At 47.2% G+C, this 21,260-nt stretch overlaps 1 protein-coding gene across 1 annotated transcript in view; it reads right to left on the bottom strand.

Annotated features, from left to right (window-relative positions):
- The window catches only part of LMCD1 (LIM and cysteine rich domains 1), a 58,062-nt gene that overhangs the window by 18,837 nt on the left and 17,965 nt on the right, over positions 1-21,260 (bottom strand). The window contains exons 2-3 of the mRNA XM_032867460.1: positions 10,340-10,428; positions 4,219-4,474 (exon numbers count right to left, since the gene is read on the bottom strand). Coding sequence (XP_032723351.1) covers positions 4,219-4,474; positions 10,340-10,428 — 345 coding nt within the window. The remainder of the gene's footprint in view (positions 1-4,218; positions 4,475-10,339; positions 10,429-21,260) is intronic.

Below are 21,260 nucleotides of genomic sequence, written 5' to 3'. Positions count from 1 at the left end.
GAGACAGCTCGGCACTTAGCAGCCTGGGTCTCCACCATTGTCTACAACTTCTCTACAAGATGAACAATTTGCCAAGAGAAAACCATTTCCCCCAATCTCTAGGGGAGTTTCCTGTGGTCGTCATTGAGGGTGTGAAGGCTGTGTAAGCCCCTCCTAGGGCCAGGATCCCCTGTCCCTGGATAGGTCTGTAACTCCTCCTTCACAGCAGGTGTCCCTCCCTGCTTAGCCTTACAATAAATGCAGGGTAGAAATCCTGCAGCGGGGGGCCTTCTGCAGGTGCAGGCCACCTGCTTGTCCATCCCCACATTCTGTGTCCTTCCTTGGCTCTGTCCTGGCTACAGATGTTTGTGGCCTGCAGAGCTAGAGGATTCCTGGCCAGGACCCTGGAGACAGGGCGTGTTCGTTCCCCAGGAATCCAGGGTTCCCATCACAGCTTCAAAGCCCCAGCTGGGCACCGCAGCATCCGGCTGCCAGCGCCGTGTGTTCCGTGATGGCTGGCCTTGCCTGGTTGGCCCGAGCAGCTGATCACACACCTGCGGCAGACTCTGCTCGCTGACCCTGGGGAGGGTATTAGAGTCTGCCTTGACATGCCATTCAGACAACCACATTGCTTGGCATGGGCCTGGGGAGGGGACGATGGGGACAGACGACTGGGTCAGAGTCAGCTGCCTGTGCCGCTCAGAGCTTGTAAGAGAATCTCTCCGGAATCTCTCCAGGAAGCTGATTAAGGTCATGTTCCCAAAACCTTTAGCAAGAGGCCTTTTCTCAGAGCAGCTGGAAAGGTTGGTTTAGGTTTCAAGTTTTTCACGAGGGCCTTTGTGAGTCATTTGGTGCTTTGCTGTCTGGCTGGGACATCCTGGGTGAAGAGGTTCCCAGAACCGGGCTTTATCAGGAGAGGAATCAAAGGGCAGAGAGAAAAGTGGAAAAGAAAGTGCTTTATTCCCAGGGTTGGGCAGTGGAAGGCACATGGACTCTGGAATTGGAAGACCCAATCCTGCCTGTTCTTTCTGCTTCTCCAGCTGTCAGGCAGGGACAGTCAATGGGCTTCATGGTACATGTCAGTCCTAGTCAGTAGTAGCTACTAGGAGTGCTGTGTCCAGGAGGATTCTGAGGTCCAGTGAGGGCTCTGTGGGAGACAGTGCCCTGACTGACCAGCAACATTTGCCGTTATGGGAATAGAGGAGGAAGTATGAGCGCCACACCTGCAGAGCCTCCTCAAAAGCCTCTGTTTGCTCTCCTGTAAAATAGGGTTATTATACACATAGGGAGTGGTGAGGTATTGATGATATATCTGTTTGTCTATATCCATATCCATCTATCTATCTAGAATGCTCAATGGATGCTGGTTCCCTTCATCTTTTCCTACTTGCCTCCTCCCAAATCCTGGCTAGCCTTCAAAGATTTGCTCAAGTCTCTCCCCATTCTAAGAAGCCTTCTCTTAAAAGTGCTAGTCCAAAATACCTGCTTCTTTCTGCCTCTCCTACCTGTCTTGTTCTCCTGGCTTGGCTTGGTAGGGAAGAGCCCAAGCTTTGGAGTCAGGGAGGCTGGAGTCCAAGGCCTGGCTCTGCCATTTAAGCCAGCTATGGGACAGCTGGCTAGTTGTGTCACTTCTCCAAGCCTCGGCTTCCCCCTCTGTGGATAAATGTAGTCACAGTACATCCCTAACAGTGTTGGAAAACTAGGTGAGACCGTGCATGTACAGCTCTTAGCATAGTGCCTGGCACACGTAAGTACTCAGTAAATATTAGCCATTAGGTTTATTGTGACTAGTCTTTAAAGGCTTAAGAGTTTCTCCATTTTTTATTCTGGTTGGGAGGGATGACAGCAAGATCCAGTCCCATTTCCAAAATACAATCAGTCCCAATCACTTGGTAATTAAAACAAAACAAAACAAAACAAAAAACCATCCGGAGGGTGAATGGGAAGGGAGAACTGTCCAATCTCAGAAAGGCAACTTGCTCAGGCAGGCCAGATGCGGGGCAGACAGAGGGCTCTTTATACCATGTGGTTTTATGAGCCAGCATTAATCACAGCCTGACGATGCCTTCCTCTGATTAGTCTGGGGCCGAAGCGTTCGGGGTTTTCACCAGCCAGTTCCTGACGCCCACAGCCAGCTCTTTTACGAGCTGCTTGCTTTAGTTTCCACTGACATCTTGGAGGCCTGCTTGATGGCTTACCCAGGCCTGGGCGCTGGAGGCAGACCCGTGTTCCGAGCCACCCGGCATGTCCCAGCACTGACTGCTGCTGTTGGGTGCCATCCTCTGTGGCCCGGATGTGCCCCTGCCTAGCCCCTCCAACCGGCGAAGGCCAGTTAACCATGCCATGTTTCCTTACACGTAAATTAATTCCTACTTCACAGGGGGGCTGAGCTCACAAATGCTGACATACTCTTTTAAATACGTCTTCAGAAAGTAGAGCTTCCAGAAAAGCATCTTGCCAGTCTTCACTTGATCTAGAAGGGCTTCCTCCCTCCTTTCCCCCACTTAAGCCACAGCTTAGAACTGCACTGCTCAGATTCTCTATGGTGAAGGGTCAGGTTTTTCTGTTTGATTTTTCCACCTATTGCAGAATGATTTGTGGGCTCACCACATGAGATGAGAATGCAGCTCATGCCACATGAGATTTCCATGTGCATCTGACCACAGTGGAATTCTGTTCAGTGAGAGGAGGTCTCTGATCACATGCTTGGATGGCAACTGCTACTAAATTTCCCCAACATTTCTTCTCAATTTCTGTACCTCTTGCTGTGGGCCAATCACAGGATTTTGTGGCAGTTTCAGTCCACAGAGTGCATGTGACCAGGAGGGTGACAAAGCACACATACTTATCAGACCTAATATGTGTCCTGCATGGTGCATGGTGCTGGATAGCCTGGTACATGGGATGGACATGGTGTCTGCCCTTGTGGGCCTTGCTTCACTCCAGTGAGAGAAGTGGTAACTAAGCAAAGACGCACATTAGACAACTACCGCTTATAATCAAAGCTTCTAAAGAAACATTGGGGAACTGGAAGGAACAAAATGTAGCTGGAGGGTAAGTGGCATCTGCTGTAGATTGGGTGGTTAGGGAAGGCCTGTCTGGGACATGACTGTCAGGAAGACTCAGCCATGCAAAGAGCAGGGAAAGGACATTTCAAGTAGAGGGAACAGCAAGTACAAAGTCCCTGAGGAGGGCAAAAGCCCAGAGAGATCCAGAGCAGGAAAGAGGAAGGTCAGGGCATTGTGAGGTAATGAGTGGGGGGTCATAGCTGGAGCTGTAGGAGGAGCCTGTGGGGTTTGACCATGTAGGACTCTGAAGCCTCTCCTTTCTTCCCCAGAAGAGATTGAATTAAAATGCATCTCTAAAACTATAGGACATTTTTAACCTGTGGAAATCACCAAGGCCCCTGCCATTCCAGGTGTGGTCTGGGGGCCCGTAGGATTGGCATCACCTGGGAGTGTGTGAGGAGCGCAGTCTCAGCACCAGCCCCAAGCTTACATGATGTGTTTCCGCAGGCTGTCCAGGTGAGGTATATGCCTGCTGAAATTTGAGGGGTACTGCTCTGGTCTGCAGGGCCCTGAATGTGGCTGTATCTGGGATTACCTGGGGAGTTAAATGCCCATGTCTGGTGATTCTGTACCAGTGATCTTGAGCTTCTGGTTTAATGGTCTGCACTGAGGCCTGTGCATGGGGACTTGTTAGGGGTTTTTGTAGTGGGCAGCCAGGGTGTGACCTTGTTCTTCTCTGAGTGCCTCTGACCCAGGGTTGTGTAAAGCTAGATTGGTTCTCCCTTCCAAGCCCAAGAGGCATCTGCTGTTGGAGAGGGGAGAGGACTGTTTCTGTGCTCCCCTACAGGCCTCCAATAGATACAACCCAGGCCACTTTGAGGGAAAATGAACATCTCACACATGAAGACAAGAACTCTGAGAGTTTGGAATGATAAACCATCCTTTGTTCAGCAGTGGGGAGCCCAAAGGGAACCATGAACGACCCTGGACTAGAGCTGGAAGGACCCGTAGAATTCATAGAGACACTTCTATCCATTTCATGGATGAGGAAAACCAAGGCCCAGGCAGTTTTCAGCTCAAGATCACGTAACAAGACTGGAACAGGTTTAGAACCAGAGCTATTCCTATCATTTCTATAATCTTGCCCTCTTACCTTATCTTTGACATTCACACATGACTAACATTTACAAGGATAGGAAAACAACCTCTTGGTTGGAGGAGGCTGCCTTACCAGTTTCTGGGTGACTCCAGGGGGGGCCCACTCATAGGTGATGGTGTCAAAGGTGGGATCTTTCCCAGTGGCAATGGGATTGGTCATGATCATCCGATTCCTCTTGTAAATCCGGATGCCATCTCCGCCTTTCACGCGGGCCGTGAGGGTGGAATACTTGGAGTCCATCAGCAAGCGGCCAATTTTCCGATCGTCTTCCAGCTCAGAGTTGAAGCAGTGGTCCTCGTGGCTGCATTTGCATGATTTGCATATTTTCCTGGGGTGAGAGGTTAATTGGGACACGTGAGATATACCTCCAGAGAAGAAGAGCAGAGTCTCCTGCCGATAGCATCTGCCTTTTTGAAAGCAGTTTCAGGGTTCAACTTTAGTAACTTGGCAGCAGACAAATGGAAACCAGAGACCAAAAGGCCTCTGGGATTGGGAACCACATTTGGGAGACCATTAGTCTATCTGTGGGGAATGTGGGATGTGACTTTTGCTGGTTAAAAAGAACAGCACATTTTTACTCACTTTGGGTGTGACAGCAAAGGCTGGTTCATTCATTAGAGATACTAGAAAGCAGGAGTCTTTATGACTGGTGGGCTGAACCCGGCCCACCACCTGCTTGTGTAAATAAAGTTTTACTGGAACACAGCCATGATCATTTATTTACATATTATCTGTGGATGCAGTTGGGCTACAATGGCAGACTCGAATAATTGCAACAGAGACTGTGTGGCCCACAGAGCCTAAAATATCCACGATCTGGTCCTTTATAAAAAAAATTTGCTGACCTCTGCTCTAAGGAATTATTGAAATTGTCTCCCAAGATTCATGAGTTTGGAGCTTCAGCAATTTTCAGTAATTTAGCATTCATACTGAAGTTAGAGTACAACTAGAAATTTTCTTCAAGGAACAGGTGGGTAGGACCCAGGAGGAAGGGAATGAGCTCAGAAAACTGCTTGGGCTAAAAGATTGATGCTCACTGGCCATGCTTTGTGGTGAGACCGAGAGAAAGAAATGCATCCTGGGGAAGCATCAAATTCCCTTGAAAGCATCATGCTTCTGTCTGACAATTAAAAACTAAAACATCTGGCTGCTTTGTGCCATGCTGTTAAGGTTTCGAAATCCGGACTGTTCCTGGTATAGTGGAAAACTGCTTCCCTCCCTTTCAGGCCTGACACCTGAGGTGCGCTGTATCTCAGTTGTGCTCACGCATGAGGTTTAAGAACTTGTTAAGCAAAGTGAACAATGTCAAGACCTGCAACAGGGATGAGGCAGGCCCAAGAGAGAGGTCGCTGCAGTAGCATGAGCTCCTCACAGCCAGGCATGCCTGTAGGAATCCTCCTTTTTCCCCCATCAGTACTTTATTTTACTTTTTTAAAGATTTTTTTATTTCTACATTTGACAGAGAGTGACAGAGCACAAGTAGGGGAAGCAGCAGGCAGAGGCAGAGGGAGAAGCAGGCTCCCCACTTAGCAAGGCGGCCCATGCAGGTCTCAATCTCAGGACACTGGGATCATGACCTGAGTGGCTGACACTTAACCCACTTAACCGACTAAGCCACCCAGGCACCCCTTCCACCAGCAGTTCTAAACTAAGGTCACACCCGCACGAGCCATGTAGCAATGTCTGAAGACACTTCTGATTGTCATTGCCACCAGGGGGTGCTACTGGCTTCTATAGGGTAGAGGCCTGGGGTGTGGCTAAACATCCTGTAATACGGAGGACAGCCCCCTCCACAACAAAGCATTATCCTGTCCAAAATGTCAGTAGTGCTGAGGTTGAGAAAGCCTTGTCTAATATAAAATGAGGGCAGCCCCATTGCAACCTTCCAGGAACCTATAGCTGGGGTGGGAGAGGGAGAGAAAATCAGATGGACACTGTTAACACGGGATAAGTTTGCCCCCTGTGAGGGCCGCATAGGTTTTGGGGTGGTCCTGCTGATCTGGACCAGTTTCCCCAACCTTGAAGTATGGGGCACATGGAAAAAGGCTCAGGCTGGTAAGTGTGGGAAACAGTGGGTTACAGAAGGTTAAACATATGTCTTGTTTTTAATGCACTGATGTACAGCATGACTTTAAGGCAGGGAGAATGCAGGCCTTCCAATGTTATTTGAAGAGAAGCTTGCAGTCCAAGTTCACATTCAGTGGGCTACAATTTGAGAAATGGTAAAATCCATGATCGCAAGGATAATTCCAGGACTCTAAAACAGAATATGACCCTGAAGATGATACAGGGCAAAACCAAAGTCTTTTCTTTTGTTTTCATAAGAAGGGGTTACTCATTTTTCAGAATTGGGGCATCTTATTCATAATAAATATTCTCTTGCCTCTCCCTTTTACGAGCCAGGCATGAAGGAGGCTTTCACTAAGTTAGGGGATAGCACCACTGGTTTACATGTGGGGAGTGACAGCAGCAGAGGAGGAAGTGGAAGGAAGAAGAGGAAAGAAGTGAGGGAAAGCCTGGTGTCCCATGAGATCCTCTGAGCCCCAATGCCTTCCATGCATGGAGCTGGGTGGGGAAGCTACCATTTGCTTTTATGATTAATGAGACTCTCAGGATGCTATTAGAGATATAGCAAATGCAAAACAGTTTGAAATGGAAAATGCTGATGGATATGAGATATTCTTCTTTCTCCCTTTATTCATACTATCATGTTGCCAGGCACTGTCACTGGGATTCTACAGGTGAGGAAGACACCTCTTAGCCCCACTCCCCTCTTTCAGGCATCCAGACTGAAGGGGACACAGACACACCCAGAAAGATCCTCAATGGTATTAAAATGGCTGTCCTGGGCTACCTGCAGTGGCAGAAAAGGCAAAGCCTTGGACTCTGACCCCAGCCTGAACAGCAGCCCAACACAGGTCCATGGTCGAGTTTCTTATCTGACAGTAAAGAGCTGGTCTACATCAGGCATCAGCTAACTACATTCCATTGGCTGAATCTGGCCCATACCCAACTTTTGTACAGCCTGGGAAGTAAGAACAGTTTTTACACTGTGACATGGTCGAAAAAAATTCAAAAGAAGATTACGATCTTCTGACACAGGAAAATGAAATGAAATTTGAAATTCAGCGTCCTGAGAAAAAGGCTTATGGGAACATAATCACATCCATTCATATACATACTGCCTATGGACATTTTCACACTATGAGGGCCAAGTTGACTAGTTGTGCCAGAGGCCATGTGGCCTGCCAAACCGAAAATGTTTCGAACAGGCTCTTGACAGAAAGGTGGACGATTGACCTTTGATCTATTTGATGAGTTTTCAAACTTTTTGTTGTGCATCTCAATCATCTGGGGAGCTTGGTAAACTTGGAGATGGCCCACCCTGGCCCCCGCTAGTCAGATTCAACGGGTCAGGAGTGGGTCTGGGCAGGGGTACTTGTAATCCTGTTCAGCAGTGATCTGGATGCCCATCAAAGTGCCAGAGTCCCTTGCCCATGCCTTTTAGGAATTTAAGCAGCTCTGGTCCACTTTCTCTAGATTGTCTCTCAGAAAATACAGGAAGCCCAGCTCTTTGGGCAGAGTCGTCTGTGAAGATCCACTGCCCTGGGGAGAGAGGCAGAGCTAACAGTGTAATTCCCAGGGCAGCCGCCTATGCCGGTATAACAGAGGACCTCCTCAGAGAGGGTGCCGCAGTGAGGGCATGGGAGAATCCAAAGAACGACCCTTAAAGGATGTAAAATTGGGTGATCTGAAGAGCCAGTGATCTGTCTCCCATTTTTCATACCATGCCCCCTGCTTCCCTCAAACGGGTTTTTTCTACTCATTGAAGTCAGTGTGCATTTACAAAAAATAATGAAGCAATTAGAATTATGGTACTATTAAAAAAAAAAAAAAGAACTCTGCTTGCAATGAAGAGACTTTTATTGGGTTTTCTGTGAAAAACCTGGAGTCTTGGACATGTGTGTCCCCTTGCCCTGAAGGGCAGGTCAGCCTCTTGAGGATGGCTCAGAAGGCCAGGAAACCTGACATGTCCGTCAGGAAAGTAGGAGACTTCAGGCTGTGAGGGGAGACTTTCCTTCTGTTTTCATGAAAGATTACTCTTGCCCCTTCAGTCTGTACCATTCTCTCCAAATAATTCTACCATCTGTGCCACTAATACTAATTACCATGCTAATTCTGCTAATCATGTCGATCACTAATATGATTACAGACAGCTTTCCTGCAACTATGGATTGTAAAGCCAAAAGTGGAGCCTAGAGCACATGGGCTCCATTGTTCGCATTTTTCAGATGGGAAAGGTGAGGTTTACAGGAGGGAAGTGTTTATTCAAGCTGAGTCAGCACATGAATTTGTCCTGTGATTATTAGTTGAGGAACTTGCTCATTGAAGCAGGATGGCTGTTACTTGGGTCATTCAAATATCTCTCAAACTACTGAAAGTATGAGAACTGGAGCATAAATATGTTTTCTTGTGGTTTCCCCCTAAGGTTCTGGGACCTCCTTGCTCCAGTATGGCTTGAATTTAGGTCCCCACTAAAGTTATTCCAACCAAAGGCAACACTTGTTACTTGGGATCTGAAGCTACAATCTGCATTTCTCAAGGATAAATTTACTTGATGTTCAAATCCTTTGTAGAATTGTGGGGGAATGTAGGGATTGAAACAAAGCTGACACTCCTGCTTATAGCCCCAAAGAACAGAACATCGCCCTTGTGCCATAAACAGCTAGAAAACTAGACAAAATATGTTGAATGAACCTTTTCAGATGTCAGACAGCAGGCAGTAAGGGACTGATCCTTGAGTGGTGAAAACATTATTAAACTGAGTCAGTGGGTGCATTCAGGGAACATTAGCGTCTAACCCTGGGGATCCTAAAGGAGGTATCCAGGCTGTCTTTGGAGAGCTAATGAGGAGTTAGCATTGTTCTGTGACACCCTGATGGCAGATTCAGGACCAGGGGGCGAAAGGATAGGGAAGCTGACTCTCCTCAAGACCAAAAAGAGCTCGAGTGGCTAAAATAGATATGTGGGGCAGTCCCCCAATGGGGAGTGTGTTCGCTGTGGGAGGAATTTGTGTGGGGGATGGAGTGGAGTTTGGATGACTTTGAAGGTCCCTCTCATCCAGAAGACCACATGAGCTCCCGTGAGGTTAAGAACTGTCAGGGAACAGCCCTGTGCTTCAAAGGCTTTCACGACCCACAGTACTGCCGAGTGTTTGAGAGCGTGGGGGTGGGGTTCACAAAGACCCAAGCCTGAGTTCTGCCATATACGGGCGTCTCCCCACTCCCCACTCTCAGTTTCCTGACCTGAAAATTGGAGAAACTATCACCTTGCTCAGGTTTACTTCAACATTTAAATGTAAAAGACTTGGTTCAGCTCAACAAACGTTTTTGCAATGGCCATGTCATGATGGAAGTCAACAACTCTGAGACAAATAGCTCCCAAATTTTACACCCTTATTGAGTGGCCAAGGAAACCCTATGGCAGAGGAGAAAAAACCTCCCTCTTTGCTCTTATGCCCTGCAGAGTTTAGCCTCTCTCGCCCAGGGCTGCTGGGACAGTCGCACAGGCTGTGCCCTGCACACCCCCAGCGGGCATCATCCATGTAGATGCTGATGGTAGTAGCGCCTGGGAGCTGAGCAGTGGGGCAGGCTTACCTCTGGTTTTCGGAGTCCTCAATGAAAAACAAGAAAAATTTGGCAGATCCCAGTCCAGCTGGATCTTGTGGCCCTCCCTCGTGGGCATGAATGCACCACAGCCTGGTATTTAAGTCTCATGAACACAGTGACTTTTATTTCTGGCCCGTGGCACTCCGAGATCAAAACAGGGGCAATGGCATAGTCTGGGGAGATCAACCACATGCATCAAGCCCCAGGATAGAGCAATCCAGAGAGGACCAGGCACCGACTAACAACTGCCCACATCTTCCCAGTGTGGTCCTTGGTGGGCTGAGCTTACGGCCTCCACCTCAAAATGGTGTGTGAAGCACTAAACTCCTCTCTCATCTTGGCTCCCCAGGGCTTCTCTGTCATTTCTGAATTAGGCGAGGCAGGAGAGCATTCACTCCGGAGCCAGCCCTCCCTGAAATGCACGCATCTTAAGCAGTCCCAGCAGAGAAGAATGACCAGGGCTTCCCAGAAAGGACAGCCAAGAAATGAAGGCAGGCGGAGCCTCTCTTGACAAACTCTGTTACCTCCATGGATGTGGCTCGAAGCCTGAACACGTCCCCTTGCATTTCAAACAAGGCACACCTCTCGCTGACTGCTGCTGGCCCAAGGACATCTGGAAAAGGAGACAGAAAAGAGGGTGTTTTCCTTCCAAAAGTCTTGGGCTGGGGATCGCTTGACCTCTAAAAGACTTGGCATGTCAGCAAAGGAATTGTGTAGGGTTCAAAGGGCTTGAGATGAATAAGCCATCAGTTACTGTTTACCAAGAGTGGAGAAGACCAGACAGGAAAGGGGCCATAGGGCAGGCAAGTGTGGAAGGGTGGGGCCCTTCCCAGTAAAAATGGAATGAGGCGGGGGCTTTGGGTGATGTTGCCAGCCAGCCACCAGGGCCCTGTTGGAAACTCCCTGCTAGCGAGGGATCATCTCCTCCTTCCTTCATATTCACCAGCTCCCCTGGTCCACTTGTCACTGGAATGGAATCTTCCAGCGAGTGCCTCCTCTCCCTCCTTTATTTGTGATTTATTGATAGGGTGTGATTAAACCACAGCTACATGTACAAACAGATGCTCATGCTGCCAAATGTTTATGGCTCAAAGCATAACTCAAATATTTTGCTAAAACACAGAAAATCGGGGGCATTTGAAGTCTGGTGGTCCTGTGGAAGGAAAACAATGCATAGGAACAGGCTTTACTCTTTGTCACTAGTGGCTGCTGCTGCTGCTGTGTTGAGACCCAGCTGGCTCTCCAATGGGGTCTTCAAATCAGCAGCTTCATGGGAAGCTCACCAGAAACGCAGCCCTCCAGGTCCTGCCCTAGCCCTTCTGATTCAGAATCTGTACTTCCACGAAATTCCAGGAGATTCGTATTACATTAAAATGGAAAAGCAGGGGGTTCGTGTACGAATCTGCTGGCTGAGAAACTTACCTAACTCTCCACTGGGGTGGGGATGACTTGCTACAGTTACATGAATGTTTTACGGTTTTATCAAGAAGACCTCAGCAACTTGTAAAATAAAGGGATAAGCAACTCATTCAAGGGACCGTTGATTCATCTAAACATTTATTTATCACAGGTCAGGCACTGGGATTCATGGCAGGACTCCGGTGTGCCCTAGAGATACTCACAGACTAGAGGGAGATGGAGAAACACATACTTTTCACCTGCTTCTGGAAGGGGAAAGTTTGAGGCAGAGGAAGCTGCCTGTTGTGTAGCAGAAAGGCATGGACTTTGGAGCCTGGGAGACCTGGATTCCAAACCTAGCTTCGTGACTTAACAGCCATACTGGCCTTGGACCAACGGGGCTTCATTCTCCTTACTTGTCAAATGACTACAAAGATAATGTTTGTACAGTGCCTGTTCACACTGGGTTCTAAAAACTGGTATCTGGTGTTATTTTGCACACAGACTTTAGGTGCACAGAGGAGGGTGTGAGTAAACCTATACAGGAAATTCAGGGAGGCTTCTTAGAGGAGGTGATTCTGGATGGGGGTTCCACAAAACGAGCAGGCAGAAAGGGAGGAGGGAGAAAATGTGCGAGGGCAAAAGACACAAAAGGGCACGATGCATGGGATGTTGCGATCTGAGCATCACTCCTTTGCTCTCTTTGCTCTTAGGTGGGGACAAAACAAGCAGTAGAACTTGGGAGACTGTCCTCATGGCTACGGTTAGGATCCGAAGAAGAAGATGAGAAGACACATTCTTCAAAAGGTTTCTCTTCTGTACCTCAGAGCTTCCCACAAGGACACCAACTCCCCAGCTCCCACTTGCCAGCTGCTGTTTACAGCACGCCCTCGTGAACTCCGCTGTCTCGACATATACTCACAACCTGTGAGATTCTGACACGACTCTGCGGAGTAAACGCCACGTGGCATGGATTTGGAAGACAGCATGTTCACATCTGTGCCTGCTCAGAGCTGGATTCTTGTTAACACAGGAAATCAAGAGGATGCTCACCCTCCACTCATCGTCCGAAGCTGGGGGGCTCTCCTTCACAGGGAGGACTTTGTTCTCGAAAACCCTGGCATCGAACGCCCTGCAAACCTCCACCTCTTAGTGCTTCTGCCTCTTGTCACCTTGGATTCTACCAGCTGAAACACAGTGATCCTTTCACACTTCATGTTTGAGTGATTCAGTGGTTATTTTGGAAGGTATACAACTTATGAATAAGGCTTCATTGTTGGATCATTTCAGAAAGACCCAGAGGCAGAAAAGCCTGGAAACAGAAGAGCTATGTGGAAGCATTTCATAAGTGGCAAAGCACCCTGCGTGCGAGCACTGCTGTTCTAACGAGTGGCTGATCGAACAGTCATCCTGTAAGGGGATTTGGTCCTGATACTTGGCCAGAGCGCTGAGCTGCTGGCTCGGGGTTTGCTTAGAAACAGTGATGCGAGGCCACACAGCAGAGCAGAGCACGGGCCCGCGGGGCACGGGGCTGGCTCCGTGGTACCAGCTCAGACACTTATTAACTGTGCAGCTAGACGCAACTCATTTCCTCCCCTGGCCTAAGCTGCTCCTCCGTAAGATGAGAGAAGTGGCCTGGATCGAGATTGCCAGAATCCTGTTCCCCAGAATCCTCGTTCTGTAAGACGTTGCAAAGAGGTCACTGATGGCTGGGAGCAGGAAGGATTTCAAGATGAAATAAAAATGGTGGACACTGGACGCAAAATGGCTTTCAGAGCCCTCGAGGCGCCAGCCTGTGTGAAGAGCAGGACGGGGGGTGGAGAACAGACAGCTCTTGCAATTAGTCCTAAATTTGTTCCTTTCTCCTGCTGGACTTGGGCAAGTGAGTGGAGTTGGAGAGTCTCCATTTCTCCCTCTGGGTCGTGGAGATAATAAGAACCAACCTGCCTCGTGGAGCTACTGGGAGGGTTAAATGGGTTGCTGCAGGGAAAGGGGCTTGACAGGCACATTTTTCGCCCGGGGTGTTTGTTTTCCTTGTCAGCACGCCTTGTGTAAGTGGTCTGACAGACCCTGAATCAGACGTTCTAAAAAAATTCCTTTTCCAGTTTCAGAATTCTAGGGAACTTCAGAGGAACTACTTTCTAACTCCACACCTCATACACTTTCCTACTGTCCCCTTTGCTTTGTGTGTGTAAGCGTTGCCTCTCTAAGTGCAGGAAGCAGAAAGTTGGCCTTTGTCTCCATCCTGCTAGTGGGACAGTTTCCATGGTGACAGGAATCCTGGGAGAGAAAAATAAATGGCCTTGCAGGGAAGAAGCAGATTTGGGCCATCAGGCCACACTTGCAGCCAGTTTCCTGGCATACTGCTTAACACAGTAAATAGCCATTTGTCCCCTGCGTGTCATTCATCCAGGAGCCAGACAGACCCAGCTGTGTGGGACTCAGAAAATGATGGTCCTGTTTATTGAGAAGAGGAAAACATCAACCAGAAACAGTGTTTCAAACAGGAGATTCTGGTTTATAAACAGTAGTTTTCTCTGATGTGGACTTTGTCTCGGATGAAAGATGGCACAGTGGCGGCTCACAGTGGCTCACAGTAGCTGAAAACAGAAGAGCTTAAAAAGAGCCATCACTTTTAAAAAATGGGTTCCTGGAATGTAGCATCTATTCTATCATTTTTCCTGAGGGGTGATAACATGTTTTGACAATTTTCTTTGGCTTGCGAGAGTGGGATGTTGTGGGACTAAATCCCGTCAGGGACTTAAAAGGAGTTATTAGCTCAGGCCAGGAGCCCTGGGGACACAAGGGCTGGGGGGCAACAGGGCCTCTACCCCACTCTGAGCATCTCCATCAGGTGACCCCCCAGGAGAAGTCTTATAGGAGGAAGATATTACCAAGAGCAAGGTAGGACGGGAATGAAGAAGGGAAGAGAAGAAATGCAATATGGAGTTTAGGAATGAATGCGGGACTTGGTGTTAGACCATGGGAGTTTTCCTCCCATATGTAACTAGGTTTCTTCCTCTGCAAAAAGGGTTTTCCCTGCCCCTTTTTGCCTCCACAGGGCTGTTGTGAGCATCGAGTAAGATTAAAAGGTTGTTTGTAAAGTAAAATATTTACCGTTGTTAAAAAATTTATCCAAAACTATCCAAAATTATCCAGACATAAGGCAGCAAAGTGGTGGCATGTCCTTTGAGTGTCATATGGCAGCAATAATCCCCTCAAGGATTATCTAGACATATTTATTTTGCTGTACTCTCAGACTTTGTGAAGCTACATGTTAACTTGGAGATTTTTGTCTGGCAGACAAAAATACAAGGAGTTTTTGTCTTTTTGAAGTAGATAACCTGGAAGGTTATGGTTTATTGTCCTATTGGACGTCAGCTAGTTACATACCTAACCCATCAATCTTGTCCTAACATTAAATTGCCTATAAATACCCAACCCCCTCAAATGCTTTTTTGAACTGGTCTAAATATTTGCTGATTACTTCATTAACTAATGAGTTGAATAAAATCTTTACTAAATTTTATTTTGTATTTGCACAAGAGTCATGATTTTATGTTTTTGGAAATTCTACCTTCATCCCATCACATATCCTCCTGACCATCCTTGGGTTTGCTTTCTGAGCTAGGGTGTTCTGAATATTGACAATAAATTCTATTTCCAGATCAATCACTCTGACTTGTCTTCTACAGGTAAACTCTATAGGCATATGTGTCATTAAAGATTATTAGCCGACATGCTTTGCTACTTGAAAACAAACCCTTTCTTCCCCACCAAGGAGAGAAGGAAGAGTGAGGGCAGTGAAGAGTGGGGTGTGGTGAACTTATGAGAAGGTCGGGAAAAGAACTGCCTTCATGAACAAAAAACAATGGTCCCAGAAACTCCAAAATGTGAACAGCTTAACAATTCATGGAGTGATTTTATTTACTTAAGCATTCCCTTCCTGGACACTTGACAACCCTATGAAGTATAATCATTATTCCTAATCAACAGAGGATGCATGACAGTCTGAGAGAGGAGAAGCAACTTTTCCATTCTGAATGGTCTAGACTAGAGATCCTATAAGGAATGGGGGAGGTCTCCTCACTCTACTTTCATCTGTACTGGGCTTGAAGCAAAAATGTAATAGCTTTCTTAATGATTCTGACTGTAGCTAACATTTACTGAGTACACCTTATGTGCTGTCCATATGCCAAGGATTTCATAATATATATGCTTGATGAGAGGTACCTTTAGTGACTTCATGTTCAGACGAGGAAGCAGGCCCAGAGAGGTTAAGCCTCTTTTCCAGGATCCAATAGCTTGTGTGAATGGTGAAGCCAGGAAGTGAAACCAGGCGAGTCTTACTTCAGAGCTGTGCTCTCATCTAATCTGCCATGGTATTTTCCACTAAGGGTATAGCACTTGACAGTTTACAAAGTGTATTTACATTCCTTATCTCACTTGGTTTTTCCAACAACCTTAGGATGTAGACACTTTGCATTTGGCTCATGAAAAAAAAAAAAAAAAGAAACATGCTAATAGAACTGATGGGATTTGCTAGGGCTCAGGACATAATTCACACTCATGTCTTTGGAATCCAGATGCTATGATTCCTACTACACTGGGAGTCTCCAGACCTCAGACAGCCTCCTACGAGTCTAGCCTTGACTCTGGGCATCAGGCCATTTGGATCCAAACAGACGGGACAGCATGTCTGTAGGAGTGGGAGGTCCCAGGTTAGGGTTGAGGGCAGCAGGACAAGGCCATGATCAACTTGGTCCCAAGATTTCTACCATCCAACCCAGTTCTGCTAAATAAACTATAGTACAGATGTTTAAGGAAATGGACAGGCCTCAGGGGCAGCTGGAGAGGCAGTGGCCAGAGGAGAAAGTGAATCAGAACCATAGGCACTGCCTATGGCAGAAAAGCACCAAGGTACTGGCTTCCCTCCAGTGAAGGACAAGCCTAAGTGAAGGACTAGAGCTCATGCTCCAACCCCAGGCCTGCTGATGACTACATAGACAGTGGCTTGGGATCAGCATGCTGAGAACCGTCTTCTAGAAACGCTACCACTTAAAAAAAAAAAAAAAAAAAAGAAAACCCTAATAACAAAGAAGCAAGTCATTTCTGGATTTATTCCCAAGTCTTAAATGTTTATATTAAGGATACTAGCACCCATCTCATTTTGAAGTTGTATTGAGTTGCCTTTAAAGGGATAAATATTGTTGAGTGTTAGATGTCACAGGGCTCCTATGATGTGATCCACTGCACTGGGCCAAATGTATCTATTTCTACTTCCTTATCATCTACTACTTCTACCCAGATTTTCTTTCCAATCATCTGAGCCTCTTAGACTTCTCCTAAATATACACTGGGGTTTTTGCATGTGCTCCTCTAAGCCTCAGAGAGCATCACCCCCACCCTCTCCTTAAGGACCAGCTCAAGTCCCATCTTTTCTATAATAAAAATAATTAATAGCAGCTGTAATGAGTACTAGGCTTTACAGTTTTCTAGTCACTGCACTATGCCTGAGCTCAGGCAATCTTACATCTCCTCTTTGAGATCGAGGTCTTGTGGTGGTTCTCAAGCTGTGGTCCCTGAGCAGCACCTTAACAACTTGTTTGTAGTGCAAAATGCTCAGTTTTCACCCCAGCCCCCTGACACAGATACTCTGTATAGGAACCAGCCATTGCTGTTCAAACCACCCCCCCCCCGCCCCACCCCCGGTGATTTGGATGCACACCTGAAGTCTGAGAACCACTGATCTTTGTTGGCATCCCCAGGCTGTGTAGGAGGTAACCAAAGGGAAACTGATTGTCTTGGTTGACCTGAGACTGAATCAGACCCTGAATGCAGGACTTTAGTACTGAACCAGGAAAGCTCTGGACCAACCATGATAAGCTGGTCTCCCTAATTAAGACTATTCAAAGAGGTCAAATTAAGGTGCTGGTGCTTAGATTTGAAGCCAGTTCTCTCTGAATCCTGATTCTCCATTTTAATTAAACCAGTGCACTATAGGTGATGCCAAGAAGCCTTTCTCAGACATGTCAGTGGAGCTTACACTTCTCAAAGAACTCTTATAGCTGTAGAATTACAAATGCAATTGGCGCCAGGAATTAGAAAAAGTGTATGCCATGAGTTTGTACTTTAGTAGGGGGATTTGGCCTGGTCTGCGTCTGTTTGGAGGCAGCATTTCTCAAATTAAGCAGACACACTGATTAGCATAAAGACCAGCCGGGCTCTAGCTAATATGAAGATTCTGGTCTCCCAAGGCTGGGGTAAGCCTGATATTCGATAGTTCTATCGACCTCCCAGCAAAAGCTGCTGCTGCCAGTCTGGAGACCACACTTGAAGGAACAAGGGGATACATCAGTTGTTCCCAAACTTGTCTGCACATTAGAACTACCTGGGGAGTTTTGCCACTTCCAAAGTCCAGGCTGCATGCTGGAGCAATTTAGCCACACTCTCTGGGGATGGGCCACAGGCTGCAGTCATTTTGGAAGTTCTCTGAAGTTCTCTCTGCTAACGCACAGACAAGTTCGGGAAAAAAATGGATCTCCCCATTGTACCCTCAGCCACTACAATATGGACCCTGAGGCTCTCAGCTCATTGGTTCAACCTCTCCTCCCACATTCTACTTCTATTTCCAGACCACCATTCCCTACAAGGGGGGTTTTTAACAGCATGCCTGACTTGGTTTATTTCATTTTGGTCATTTCTTCTCTGGCACAAGCCCTCTTCACAGGCTTTCATGCCAAATGCAAGAACTCTCTTAACAGCCAGACAGAAGGGAGACCACAGCCCTTCCTCTGCTTCTAAATTTCACTGGCTGGCTGGCTCCCTGAGGGACTCACACTGATGCGGAGACCCTTTGCCAGGCCTGAGGTCAGTGGTGGTCCTTCCCAGCCCAAGTAGGGACTGAGAGGTCCTGTCAGACAGAGGTGCCCAACCTAGGACACCTAAGGGCCAGATGGTCACATACAGCACTATGATTGAAGTTGTCTCCCCTGCCCACTGCCTCCCACCTCCGTCACCTTAAGAAATGTGATTGATGCATTTGGAAAGTGACCCAGCTGGGAAGTATAATGAGAGTCTTACATTCCCTTTTCCATACAAAAACCCTATGGTCTTTACAAGGTCTGGACTTCTATTTTTTGAAGCTCCCCAATGATTGAAAGAATGAGTTGTCAAATAGCCTTACAAAATCTTAACAGAGTAATGAAATCAGTACACTAACCAATACAATAACTATCCATTCTTGACATCAAAATGACATGGGCTGCCCTTCCTGAACACAAACCCTCCATGTGACAAGTCCTGTACGCTACCAGAGGTGGAGACTGGGGCCCAGGAGCCCAGGGATGCTGGCCGAACAACACAGACTCTTTCCAATCTGTCTGCTCTTCCACTCAGGTGACTTTGGGCATCCCCAAATATTTATTTTCTTTTCATGTAAAATATGTGTTCCCTATCTTGCTCCCTCCAATCTCAGGCACAACTATTGCTCTGTGTTCATCTTCTGGCTTCTGGCTCACTCCCCTCCCTACTGATGCTTGTACTCTTGCCAGGGAAACCTCAAGCCAGGGCTTCAGTTTGTGGCCAAGAAAAACCCTGCTTCCCCAAATAGGAGATGAAAAGTGGGGTTTGTAGCCCCAATCTTGGGGCTTTTATCCTACCTGGCCTTAAGATGGCTGGCTTAGAATATGGTACGCTGGTCAGAGGAGTGAGCAGATCAGGTCACCGGCGGTCTTACGTGTTTGGATTTCCATTCTGCACTGACTGACCTGTGCGCTCTCTGATGCCATGCAAATTAGCCACGGAAACATCTTACCATAAAGTGCCTCCTAAAACCACAGCAAGTCTCGCAAAGGCGGCAACAAAGACAGGGTCTACATCAGAGGTTCTGTCTGGGGGCTCAGATATTCTTCAGGGGACTGTGTGCGGACACAGATGTGTGTGCGGATTTAGGTGCAAAGAGGTGTGGTACGTGTCCAAATCAACTGTTCCTATCCCAGGGCTGCTCCTTGAGCATTTCCAGTCTTCTGTCTGGGCAAGCACAGATGAAAGGAAATCACTTCAACTTAGATACCCTTTTCCCGAATTGTGTAATAAGGATAAAAATGCACAGACTAAACAAATTGAGATTAGCCCAACTGATCTCGTACTCAGAATTCTATGGATGGAAAACTTGTTCTTTTCCCTTTTTGTTTTTAAAGACCAACCCTATTTAAGGCAACAGAAAATGAAAACATTTGATGGGTGATGAGCTGATGGCAGAAATGCTTGAATTGTCAGTATTTCAGGATACAGATTCAATTATCTTTCCTATTAAATGGTTTGTGTGTATTAAATTGATTCCATGGGCCAGCTGTGGTTGACAGAGTTAGTCTGATGGATTTAGCCCATGATGTTAGGAGTCTCTGGTGTCCCAAACAAAGTCTTGAACGAATGTCCAACAAAAGAGTACTTTTTACTCTCTATAAGAAGTGTTGGGTTTTTGTTTTGTTTTGTTTTTTTGTTGTCCCCCCCCCATCTTCTCTCTGTCAAGATAGTTTGTCACGCTTGACTCTAGGAGAATTTGTGTTTGGGACAAAGTACACTATGTTCTCCTTACTATTCTTCCTCTCTCAACACATCATGTCTCACAGGTAAAACTAAGTTAAAATCAGGGCAGCCAGCAAGGAGTAAAAATTCACAAAATCCCAGCACATGCTGTTCTATAGTGTATGAGAAGTTAGCAGAATGCCTGGTGGTCCCAGCCTCTGTGGGGTGGTGAAAGAGGCCTGTCACTCCTGGACCTCCCCCCAGCTGTCCCCGAAATGGGTCCCAATCCCTCTGTTCAGGCTCCTTGATGAACAATGCTTGTGGGGAAGTTCTGGAAACCACTGGTCAGTTCCTCCTACCACTTCTTTGGGAAACTCTCCCCTCCACCCTCCCGTATAAGCTCCTAGCCACCATGTAGGACCTGTTGTACACCCATCCACATGCATGCAAACACACACGTGCACACATCCACACACGTGCATGCAGAACGGGCACACACAGTCCTCTATGGAACAATTCTATACTTGTCATCATTTGCTTGGTTCTGTCTCCCTCCAGGGAAGGAAATCATTGGAGGTTCCCAAGATTCACAAAAAGGGTTAATACAGCTATGGAAACCGAGTAGAAAAGCAAATCCACATGTGGAAAGGAAACTATGAAATGAAAGGTTTCTCTGTTTCAGAGCCTGTTCTACCCTCCCTCCCTATCCCTCCCTCCTCCTCTTCCAGACAGCCTTCACTGACCTGAGGCTGGTTCCAGAAAAGCAGGAATGCCCAGACCCAGGGCCATGAACAAAGTAGGCACACAGAAGTCTGCCTTTGGGCAAGGGCTGGTCCCATCCTTAACACGCTGCATCCTATCTCCTCCTGATTAGAACGAGCTATTGCAATCTACTTCCCCTGTTGGCAGGCCTGGCTGGCTGAGACTGTTAGTAATGTCTGCCTCCTACCGCGCATCAACACTTGGCATAATGGAGCAGACACTGTGAGTGCTCCGCTAGCCGAGATAGGGGATTATCTACCCCTTTTTCTTTCCTTCCAGCTGCCTTTTTGTAAGTTTAACTCTTGTATTTTTAGCACTTTCTTCAAAAATAGGCAAAGAAGCAATAAGACTCAAATCAGTACATTTTCCAAGGGTTTGTGGCTCTTGGAAAGGCCTGATGTGAGGGACCTTTGGACAGAGGAGCTCATGAGACAATTCACATGGCTGGTCTCCTTTCCCACTTGGCATTGGCCAGAGCCCTTGAAGGTGGGCAGCCTTGAAATATTCATAGAATATCTCTTATGGGTGGCTCAGTGGGTTAAAGCCTCTGCCTTCGGCTCGGGTCGTGATCCCAGGGTCCTGGGATCGAGCCCTACATTGGGCTCTTTGCTCGGTGGGGAGCCCGCTTCCCCCTCTCTCTGCTTGCCTCTCTGCCTGCTTGTGATCTCTGTCAAATAAAAAAAAAATTAAAAAAAAAATCTTTAAAAAAGAAAAAAAAAAAGAATATCTCTTATCTTTCAAAGGTAAGTAGGCTGG

The sequence above is a fragment of the Lontra canadensis genome, unplaced genomic scaffold, assembly GCF_010015895.1.
Source record: "Lontra canadensis isolate GAN:19392208 unplaced genomic scaffold, GSC_riverotter_1.0 scaffold34, whole genome shotgun sequence".
In the NCBI taxonomy this organism is placed as follows: Eukaryota; Metazoa; Chordata; class Mammalia; order Carnivora; family Mustelidae; genus Lontra; species Lontra canadensis.
This window is presented reverse-complemented; position numbering and strand designations above follow the sequence as displayed.